This window comes from Mesitornis unicolor, unplaced genomic scaffold (assembly GCF_000695765.1).
Source record: "Mesitornis unicolor isolate BGI_N332 unplaced genomic scaffold, ASM69576v1 scaffold14877, whole genome shotgun sequence".
Taxonomy (NCBI): domain Eukaryota; kingdom Metazoa; phylum Chordata; class Aves; order Mesitornithiformes; family Mesitornithidae; genus Mesitornis; species Mesitornis unicolor.
In genome coordinates, this window is record NW_010196055.1 from 13211 (window position 1) to 24237 (window position 11027).

General features: G+C 44.3%; 2 protein-coding genes across 2 annotated transcripts in view; both read right to left on the reverse strand.

Annotated features, from left to right (window-relative positions):
- Positions 1–6093, reverse strand: part of CPA2 (carboxypeptidase A2 (pancreatic)) — a 9835-nt gene extending 3742 nt beyond the window's left edge. The window contains 7 exon segments of the mRNA XM_010188337.1: positions 5–69; positions 778–879; positions 1033–1134; positions 1741–1839; positions 3129–3263; positions 3879–3960; positions 6029–6093. Of these exon segments, the coding sequence (XP_010186639.1) occupies positions 5–69; positions 778–879; positions 1033–1134; positions 1741–1839; positions 3129–3263; positions 3879–3960; positions 6029–6093 (650 nt within the window).
- Positions 6094–6828: 735 nt separating this feature from the next.
- Positions 6829–7065, reverse strand: SSMEM1 (serine-rich single-pass membrane protein 1; the record flags this gene model as incomplete). The annotated part of the gene is made up of 1 exon (XM_010188338.1): positions 6829–7065. A coding segment is annotated over one exon (237 nt), but the record flags the coding sequence as incomplete, so codon positions are not given.
- Between the last annotated feature and the right edge of the window lie 3962 nt (positions 7066–11027).

The window sequence follows — 11027 nt, forward strand, 5'->3', positions numbered from 1 at the left end:
CAGCAGGAAAATATCCATTTTGTTCAGCAGAGAGGTAATGGATGCATCGTTCCCATAATCGGAGGCAATCTAAGCAGAAACAACGTGGTACACTGTGATTATCAGCGTATTTCTTTCCTGCATGTTTATTCTCTAGCAGCTAGGTACAGAGGAAGTCTGGCTTTCAGGGCAGGGAGACAAGAAACATTAATTATCTACTGGCCAGAACTGTTCCTCATTAGACTTGGAGCTTGGAGAGAGCAATTAATCTGTTTTACTATTTCATTCTGAAGACAGGAAGTTAATGGAAGAGGGCAACAAAATTTTCTTCCCACCTGTCCCAGAAAATGGGCTGAAGCTGGCACTAAGATTGAGATGGATTAGTCAGGTTAGGAACACACAACTGTACTGCACTTTTCCTGTGGCCTCATAATTTTCAGCAGAACTTAAGTATAGAGCTGGCACTTTTGTGGAAGGTAACCAACCACACAGTGTTGGTGTTGGCAGACTGAAGCAGCAAACTGATCTTCAAAAAGTCCTTGTTTATTTATATAACTATCACCCTTGCAGTCCTCAACAATTTCCCCTGGACTACCACATTTTGTCTACCTAAATTTCTCCCAGCTGCTCTAACAACACCCAGCATTTTTCAGTTCTTTGTCTAGGCAGCTGCCATATTCTCTTTGGAGTCAGCTGCATTTTAAGAAGAGCGAAGCAGAGCTGGCTAAACACAAACAGGCGTGATATACTTTTAAATAGTCAGAGGTATTCCCAAAATTAAATGACTGCTGAAGTGACCTTTCTAGCTATCCATATTGCACTCGCTTGGGTAACCCACTCTCGGGAATGGATACCGGCATCCAGCCAGATTGCAGGACGGTTGCTTCCTCCAGTGCTGAACTGTAAGACAAAACAGAAAGTTTTAAAACTCTCAGTAACATCTTTTGGTCAAGAACATCCCGTATAGACTGGGATGCTCCGGACTGAATTGTGCTGTATCTATAATGCATATGTAAATTAATATATGCATACATTCTGTGATATATGTCGTACCTTGAGCACGTACAAAGGCCGCTTTTCGTAGGATTCCCCAATCTGGAACTTACTGACAATGTTGCTGTACTCAGATGCAAGATGATCCAGCTCTGTGTAAATCTGAAATGAAAAGTCATGATGACGTTTACATTACATTTATGTATAGTACTGCCCAGAACAATTGTAGGACCTGACAAAATGGACTTTTCTCTCCTTTCGCCTCCATTACTATGACCTCTTCAAAGCCTCATCTCACCTTACATGTGTAGTCACTGCTGTTCCTAACATCACAAAGTAGAAAGAAGCACTGCTTTATCTTGAAGACCCCACTTATTTCAGGAATAAGTTCACAACCCTCTTTAAGAACTTCTAGTAGCAAAAATACCTTCCCCTCTGCTCTGTTTGACGGTTACTGGCTTCCTACATTTCCCTACTTCAAGATTCATTTATTTCTCCATCTCTTTCGAGGGTCAGAAGGAAGGATTTTGCCAGAAGTCTACAGAAGAGTTTATGAAAAGGTATGATCAACACTTGCCTGTTCCAACAGCCTCAGGCCTCCAACAGCCTGTCAGGCTCATGGTGCTGACCACAAAACTAATCCGTTTTAAAACAGAGCCACATGCCAAAAGAAGATGGAGAGATCTTAATATAGGGTGTTTGAATTGAAGACAGCATCAAAAAAGGCCAGAAGAAAGAATCCTCTTCCCCCAAAGCTGAGGTACTCACAGAATCTAAAGAGTGGTAGGATCCATAGTTGAAGCTGTTGCTGCTGCGCTCCCTTTGTTGGCTGCAGGCCATATCTTGCTTTTCTTCATCCAGAAGAACCTAAAAGGCATTCAAATGCTGAGAAAAGTTTGCTTAATTTACAAACTTCTGACCAAATATTAATCTCAAATAATGACATGAAGGAGCTGTGCACTGCCTCCAGCCCCAGAGCCAAGCTTCCCACAGCTATGGAGCAAACAGCTGCTTCTGCTGAATCTGTTGCAAAGTGGGTAGTATTTAAATGGTCTGGTGATTAAATGGTCATCATTACACAGAATCACAGAATCACAGACCGTTAGGGATTGGAAGGGACCTCAAAAGCTCATCCAGTCCAATCCCCCTGCCAAAGCAGGAACACCCACATGAGGTTACACAGGAAGGCGTCCAGGCGGGTTTTGAATGTCTGCAGAGAAGGAGACTCCACAACCTCTCTGGGCAGCCTGGGCCAGTGCTCTGTCACCCTCACTGAGAAGAAGTTTCTTCTCCAATTTCAGTGGAACCTCCTGTGTTCCAGTTTGTGCCCATTACCCCTTGTCTTATCATTGTTTGTCACTGAGAAGAGCCTGGCTCCATCCTCGTGACACTCACCCTTTATATATTTATAAACTTGAATGAGGTCTCCCCTCAGTCTCCTCTTCTGCAAACTAAAGAGACCCAGCTCCCTCAGCCGCTCCTCAGAAGGGAGATGCTCCACTCCCTCCATCATCTTTGTAGCCCTACGCTGGACTCTCTCCAGCAGTTCCCTGTCCTTCTTGAACTGAGGGGCCCAGAACTGGACACAATATTCCAGATGCGGTCTCACCAGGGCAGAGTAGAGGGGGAATTAAGTTCTAAATGCTTGTTAAGATAAACAAGAATAGGATTGGAAAGCTTTCTGGGGAAAAAAAAAGGCAGTTTCTGCTGAGTTAATGCTATTTTAAATGCCATTTTGGGGTTGCTGCTCATGAAGAAATGTTGGATGTGGTGACTTTGCTCTCACATGATGGTGTACAGTGCTTTCTGATTATGATCCTGAACTACTCCTAACAGAGTTTACTGAATTATGAGTAACTTTAATGTTGTGATTCCCAGATGTCTGAGGCCAGACCACACAAAATTCCTCAGGGATTATCAGCCCATGGGTTTATTGACGTCACTATTCAACGTGGATTTGGACAGCATCTGCAAAATGACAGCAGCGGTCCATAGATCTTTGAGAAATTAATCCACAGACTACAAAAATAAGAGGAAGACCTCATGGAAAGCAGAGTATACAGGAGTCCATGAACTGATGAACAAACCCAGATTGTGAATCACTATTTGTTTCCAAAGGATATAAGAGTTAAATCCATGCCAATGGCATTGCTCACCTGCAGGTCTTCGATCAGGATGGAGTACCCAATCCCATGGGACTCCAGGAAGGCTTTGACTGCTTGGACGCTGTTCATGGGGATTCGTACATCCACAGGGAGGGCAGGAGTGGAGGGATTTCTCCAGAAATCAAGCTGAAAAGAAGAAGGAAAATAATGATTATTTTACTATTCTCCCATTTGCCAAAAACAGTTTACAAATAATCTCCATATTACAGCATCATATCAGCTATGCTATGAAACTCATTGTTGCTATTTCACCTTTGATAGGGCTTTTCTAAATTTATAGTTTCCATACTATTCCAATCAATATTTTGAAAGGAAGTGATAATTAAAATTCTCACCAAATGCAATAAGAACGGTAATAACCTAGAATTTTATAGTGTGTTTTCCCTGTTTCAATACAGTGTAGACTCTAACTAATAAATTCCTCCCACAGTGATGGGAGCTAAGTACAAAAACATTAGCATCTCCACTTTAAAGACCAGCTTTTCCATACTAAGATTAAGAGCAGATCAATTTGAATACGATTGCAAACCCAGTGAGAAGAGAATGTGAATGCACTCACTCCTCAGTATCAGGTTGGTGCAAGAACTTGCAGATCAGACACCAAGTATTGAGACAGCAAATTTATTTATGGCAGCTCCCACAGTATGGTAGAAAACTTCCAAACATGATGCAAAGTCCTATCCTGATAAGTGCTACCCCAGTTTGAAATGTTAAAAAAATGCCTTTGTGGTAATACCATACCCCAAGATGCTCCAGCGACTCCAAAAGCTGCAACTGCTTAACCTCCTCCTCATTTCTTGTTCGGATTCGGAGAACCTGATCCCTGCAATAAATCAGTAAATCTTCAGAAACAGTCTCAAAAAGGGATCTGGTTGAACTAGCTTGTTATTTAGAGAATTAATTTGGTGGGTAGTTACTTGCATGCTACCAGCTGATATGGTTGTCTTTAATGCAGTTGACTTAGTGTCACCCAGGAGTTCACCCAACAGCCTGCAGGGTCAGCCTGTTACATGTGCACTAGAGCAGTAATGAGTTAAATGGCAATTTTTAAGATTTAATTTTAAAAGACATCAAGTGGATGAGTTTTTAATTGCTTACAAGGATCAGCCTTGCATCTATTAGCTTTACTTTTTTGTCAACAACTGGCAGAAAAAACAAATTCTGGTTGAGTTTGCAAAGGATCAAATGCTTGGGGAGCATTATACAACGAAGCAAAGAGAACTCTGAATATGGGATCCACTTCACCTTTCTTCAGTTTAGTAAAGACAGCTGACAAACTTCCTCGTGTTGTCAGAAGCTGATAGCATCAGAGGATGTCTTGCACCATTCCTGGTGGATCAAATCACCATCTGGAAGTACCTCGCTCCACCGGTTGTAGAGGTAACCTCAGTGATTAACTTAGACTGTGCATCGTACAATGCCCAGTGATCACAACCTACAGCTTCTACGTGGTTTTTAGATCACTAAAAACATGTATCTCATTTAATACACAATGTTCCAGGCTGCTTGATAAGATAGGTACAAGCAAACAGTACCATGAGGAGAGGCTGATGAACCCACGGTAGGAGCAGATGATGGTAAGAAGGGGAAAGAGCCTCACATCCTGCTTGGAGCAGGAGGGTTGACTAAAGACTTCGGGAGGTCCCTTTCACCCAATGCTTTTATGAAATGACAAAAGGATCTGAAAACGACAAGGGAATGCAACAGTTGGGGACCAGTAGATCCTATTTTGGAGAACCAGCAGGGATTCTGAAGGAAACCTGGAAGCCATAATGAATTAACAACTGGAATTACAGCCCGGGATCAGTGTCGTAGCCAAAAGCACCGACGTGCTCCTTAGCTGTACAGCCTGGGGGTTACTGCAAGTGAGCCAAAAGTTAATGCTGCATTTGCAAATGGCATTTGGTGGTTAAAGCCTTTGGTGTATTTGTTTTCATTCTCTTCGCTAGGCATCTGAGTTTGGAGACAGAATAAAAGTCCACAGAGTGCCATATCCTGATCTGGCCCAGCTGCTCTGCTGGCATCTACTGCAAGCAGCACTGGAAAACGGCGATGACTCAGAGCAAACGGACACGAATAACTGCAGAATTGGAAAACACATCCTAAGACAGTGTAAACAAAGGATTTGGCATGTGAGCTCAGTCATGAGGGTGTTTATTCACCAGTGTGGCCTCAGCTGCTGAGAAGAGACACTTGTTAACACCAGGTTCCTCAGTCTGGCCAGCTGAGGTATAGGATTCTTTGGATGGACCAAGTTAAATCAACACTGAAGGCACTTTACCGCATTAATAATTGATTATTGGATTCTCCACCAACATAAGCTTTATTTCGGGATTGGATTCTTCTGTGAAGAGATGAGGCTCCTTAACCACAGCCACTGGACGTAAGAATCCAGTCTATGTTATGCCAAAGCCCAGATTAAATTATTAAAATAGCTTCTCTTGGCTTTACAAATCCTAGGGTTTTAGTAAATTATGTATATTATTTCTTAATCCTTCATATACAGATTTACTCACTGGAGTCTAGTGCTCACTTACTACATCTCGGGAATGCCTATCATGTTTTTTATCATCTTCTATTAAGGTTCTTACACAGTCACTAAGGCTGTGAGGAAATACACCAGAAGGAGATAATTTTGCAAGGCAACATACAGACAACAGTTGGAAATAAGGATTAAAATTGCTTAGAAAGGCTCTGAAGATCTTTAGAAAACCCAAATGAAACTAAAGAGAGGGGTTCTTTCAAATACCAGAATATCAAAGCCACAAGGCAGGTCAGTCATAAAAAGCAAAGAACGTTCCCCAAGCAGATTTGTAAAGTTAAGATGATGAAAAACAACAACTGGAAAATACGCCCTTAAATGAAAAGTCTTCCATAAAAGCATAACTCACCCAACAAAAGTTTCCAGGCACAAGGAAGCCCCGAAGAGGGCACTGAAGATCAAAATCAGCTTCATGTTTGATGTGAAGTTCAACTCAGCCTAGCAAAGGTGAATTTATACAGGACTTGTTAAGATACCCTTTTCCAGATAAAATATATCTGCATCCCATGTGACAAAGTTCTCGCATTTATCAGAGCTTTCAAGGCAAAAAACAGATTGGAGGCTGATTTCACCTCAAAAAACCCCATGTTTTCCACTGATTTATTCAAACCTCTAAGGGAGGAGTTGTTTTCAAAACTTTGCCCCACAAAGCTCCTCGGTGTCTTTTTACACATTCTTTTAGGTAGAGAAAAACAGAGTCAAACCAAATGTCATCCCAGCTATCACTGCGGGTGAGGAGCTCTCCCAGTTGACTCTTGGTCATGAGTTTTTCTCCTACTATAGATTTCTAGCAGCCCACTCCTCGTGACAGAGAGGCAGCCAACAGAAGTAGCTCACTCCAGGTAAAAATACTCAATTTGGTGAAAATAATCAGGTGAAATAATCATTGCCAGCAGGCTCCGGGTCCTGCCTGCTATGCAACAAGTTCTCTTGGATAAACTAGGCCAACACCATGCTGTAAATTCACTCTTGTTTACAAGTCACACAATTCTAGATATAAGCCAGAGAGTTTAAGTTTATTCTTTATTGAAATTACTAGCATCCCAGTCTTCAGCTGGCATGGTTTCATACAGATCCAGTGCTTCAAGCAAAGTAAGGCTGCAGCAAGATGGACATGAAAGCAAGTTGTATAGCAGGAGCAGAAAAAAGCTAGACCCTTCTCCTTGGACAGACTTGCTCAAAATCCTCTTCTAATGAAGTATCCTTCCCAGGAAGAGGCGACTCAGGTTTGAAGAAGTGCTGGAACAGCCACTGCTGGGTCCTCGCAGCTTTACAATGCCTGCAAGGCTCTTCCCTGATCCAGTAGCTCACCACGTGCCGTTGCTTTTGTGCTGGACTCCTTCTACGTCTTGTTTTGTGGGGAATAACGTCTGCCCTGTTCGCCTTCTGTAAAGGTGCCCAGATATTTGAGCTGTCGTTATTCACATCGAAGGAGTAACGGCGATGGGCAGTCTCCTGGCTGAACTTTGGGCACCCTCTCCCTTGCCTTTGGGCATGGGAACACCCACCCGTGGTTGTCTCAGAATGATGGGTAGGTCCGGAGGGCTGTTGGATGCACTTTTTGTTCTCCCCCTTAAAAATGTTACTGAGGGAGAGCCAAGTGCTGGCCCTGCAGATGGGGTTCCTGGGAACTAACACAGGACAGAGGGAGACAGTTCACAGAATCACAGAATCACAGAATCACAGAATCACAGAATCACAGAATCACAGAATCACAGAATCACAGAATCACAGAATCACAGAATCACAGAATCACAGAATCACAGAATCACAGAATCACAGAACGTTAGGGATTGGAAGGGACCTCAAAAGCTCATCCAGTCCAATCCCCCTGCCGGAGCAGGAACACCCAGATGAGGTGACACAGGAAGGCGTCCAGGCGGGTTTTGAATGTCTGCAGAGAAGGAGACTCCACAACCTCTCTGGGCAGCCTGGGCCAGTGCTCTGTCACCCTCACTGAGAAGAAGTTTCTTCTCCAATTGAAGTGGAACCTCCTGTGTTCCAGCTTGTGCCCATTACCCCTTGTCCTATCATTGTTTGTCACCGAGAAGAGCCTGGCTCCATCCTCGTGACACTCACCCTTTATATATTTATAAACATGAATGAGGTCTCCCCTCAATTTTCTTCCTGTTGGTTCTTCCTGTGGAAATTGTGTTTAGTTTTCCTTACGCCGTAGGTGTTTTGGGACTGCAGTGATCTGCAGTTAACTTGCAGCGCGTGTTTGCCTGTTGCAAGTGTTTTGCCCCTTGTCCTGCTACAGATTTCAGTAGCTGTGTCCCTTATCTTTGAAAATAGATGGTAAAAAAGGCTGTCTCTTCTTTTGAAGGCGAAAGAAATGTGTTGGACGGGCCTCCGTGTAAACACAGTTCAGCTGCTCCGTAACCAACCTCAGGAGTCCAAGGAAAGGAAGTCTCAAAATCCCCAGAGGATCTCACTCAACCACTCTCAAAATCTGTCAGCACCTCCTTGGGGAGCCTCCCTCAATCTCCACTCCCACCCTACCCCTCTGCAGCCGGGCAGGGGCTTCTTGTCATGGGTTCACAGCAGACCCCAAGCAAGTCTTTTGTAAGGCCAGGCCTCGTGTTTTTGGGAACAAAAGCAGCCTTAGGCAGTGATTCTGCTTGTTTTGACATAAAGAAATTAATCATCCTGCAACTGTCGTAACTTGGGGGCACACTGTGGACAACATATGCTCTGCAGGGAGGTAAGGTATGTTCCTATGAGTCCCCGAGTCTTTGAGAGACAAGCAGATCTCCACTCCCCTCAGTGTAAATCAGATAACACGAGTTTCTCCCAAGAGACAGGAACCATCACGAGAATTTCCTGCTTCTAGTGCTACAGTAATTCTGGTGGAAGTCAAACGCCACCTGTAGCTTATGGCCTTCAGCATTTCATGAAGAACTGACACGCCATCCACATCACCTCCTGTGGATTCACTCTTTGAAAACAGGAAGGAGGGATTTAATTGAGGGCAAAATTATAGCTTGCTTCATTACTCATGCTACATCCTGCATGAATTTAAAGGCTGCCAAGAGATCCCGCCAAACACGATTTCAGGGTCTAAGGTATACCAATAAGCTCTGAGTGCCCTGACCAGCCTCATCTGAGGGCTCCACCCCTTGCATTTAAGGAGCTGCATTTAAGCCCAAACCTTTGCAGCACTCCTAATCCCCACTGAAGGGGCTACAGAAGCCTGCACCTTCTCACTATATCCATAAGGTCCTGTAGGGTTTGGAGATCAGTCTTGAACCACAGGGTCAAGTCATATGGGCGAAGTCCTGCACAGGCTGAAAGCCTTTGTAGTGCTGAGAGCCCAAAACACCTGAGCAAATTAGGGAGCAGGAAGAGCAGGGGTGCATGGCCACAGCAAGCCAGAAGCCAAAGGTGACAGCAAGGCAGGCAGGGGGAGAGAGCTCACCACAGCCCCATGAGACCCAAATGAGAGGAACAGAGCAGGTCTGGCGGCACTGACCAGGAACAACCACAATCCGGTTCCTCAGGTACGTCCACAGTCACGCAGCAGGTCCACAGCCAGGATGTCAAGAGCTACAAGTCCAAGTCCACCATGCACCCACTTGCAGCTCAAACGAGGACCAAACCAAATGGCCTCAGCTTAAATGCAGCTCCCGCACCGAGGGGTGGAGGTTTTGTGGGTGGGGGACCTACATGAGGCCACTCAGGGTAATTAGTGGTCTCAAGGCCCTGGCACACTAACGTGGGCAGGGTGGGACATACTCTCTGCACAGTATGAAGAGGCTGTGGTATCGTGCAGTGAATCACCAACACCCTGGTGACACATTAAGAAGTGAAAGGTTAAATGAATCTCATCTAAACAAACTTTGTCTCGTCACTTGAAATGGATACGACGCCCCTTGCCAACTAGAAAGGCCTCAAAAGTCATCAAATTTAAGTGGAGTCAGTCCTTTTCTGTAAAGTCCAGACCCTCTGTTGTTGACCATGTCTAAAAAATGTCCTTGCAACCCAGAGAGAGTGTGTAGTCTCTCCTATCATAGTTAGGAAAGAAAGGGCACCCTCTGTCCTTGCCATACCCACAGAGCACGTTTGAACCTGAGCCCACAGTTCCCCTCAGCTCCCATCTTCTCACAATAAATGTTCAGCAATTCAGTAGGAAAAGGCAAGAGAAGGGAGATGACCCATGCTGGACCCTCATGCTCCTAGTATCCCACTTGCCCTCTCTGCATCCGTTCTGCATCACCTCCTGCTCTCTCATGGGATCTCAGGCATTTTTCTAAACTTATTTTAATCCTACACATAACTTACAAAACTCATATTTACCTTTTGAATTGCTCTCCCTTTTGTCAGAACATAATCTTCTACCTTGGACTTTCTGGAGGATTTGTTTCTGGAAAACAACATCTTATGGATGTTGTTAATTAGAACAAGGTATAAGCATCACTTTCTTAATATCTAAAATACACATTGCTAATTCCCACAGCGTGTGTGAGCTTGTGAGAGGCTCTGGGATGCGAGGCTGACTGGTTCTCGCACAGCTACAGCACAGGGAGCAGTGCCAGCCCCTGCCCCAGTGCCCTGCCCCCCATCCATCTCCTGGATAATCAAAGTTAATTGGCTACAACACAATTTATTTTGGATTACTGGTGAGTGAACTAGTATTTTTGTATTTAATGGATTATTTCCACGTTCCTAATCCACAAGGCACCTTGGGAATGCCCCAGATAAAGAATGAGTAGTGATTTCACTATGTGGATCACCATTTGTGGATGTGACTGGCATCATTTTAGGAGCAGAACTCTCATTTTGGTCTCTCTGGAAAATCCACAGCTGTGTGCCAGTGTAGTAACACCGACTGCAGTGGAGCTGCTTATTTCCAACTGAAATTTCCTTAAACTAGGAAATCAAGACCTCCAAGTTTCCAGCATTGTCCCCAGACTTCACATGTCCAAGTCACACTGCAGTTTATGACACACCACACACTCCATCGGATCACGTTGTAGCTTTGCATTTTAGAACAGCGAGCACACAGATGAATTGCAACCGGTAATAACAAGAAGGGGATGGGAAGGATACTGGGACAGATACAATCAGTTACCTATACCTGGAGATTAAAGACCGGTTCTAACAGTGAGATCATCTTAACGACTTCCGAAGTTGCAAAAGCTTTTTAAGCAGGAGAGTTTTGTATAAAGCCCACAGTAACTTTCTGCTAAGGGCCAGCAGGTGTCAGCAGAAAACACCAGATTAAATAACATCTTACTCGAGCACAGCAGACAAGACAGATGATCAAAATGACAGCGCAGGAGCAGAGCAGGATCTTCCCTCTGACCCATCCAAAGCCTTCTTCACAGAATCACAGAATCTCAGGAGTT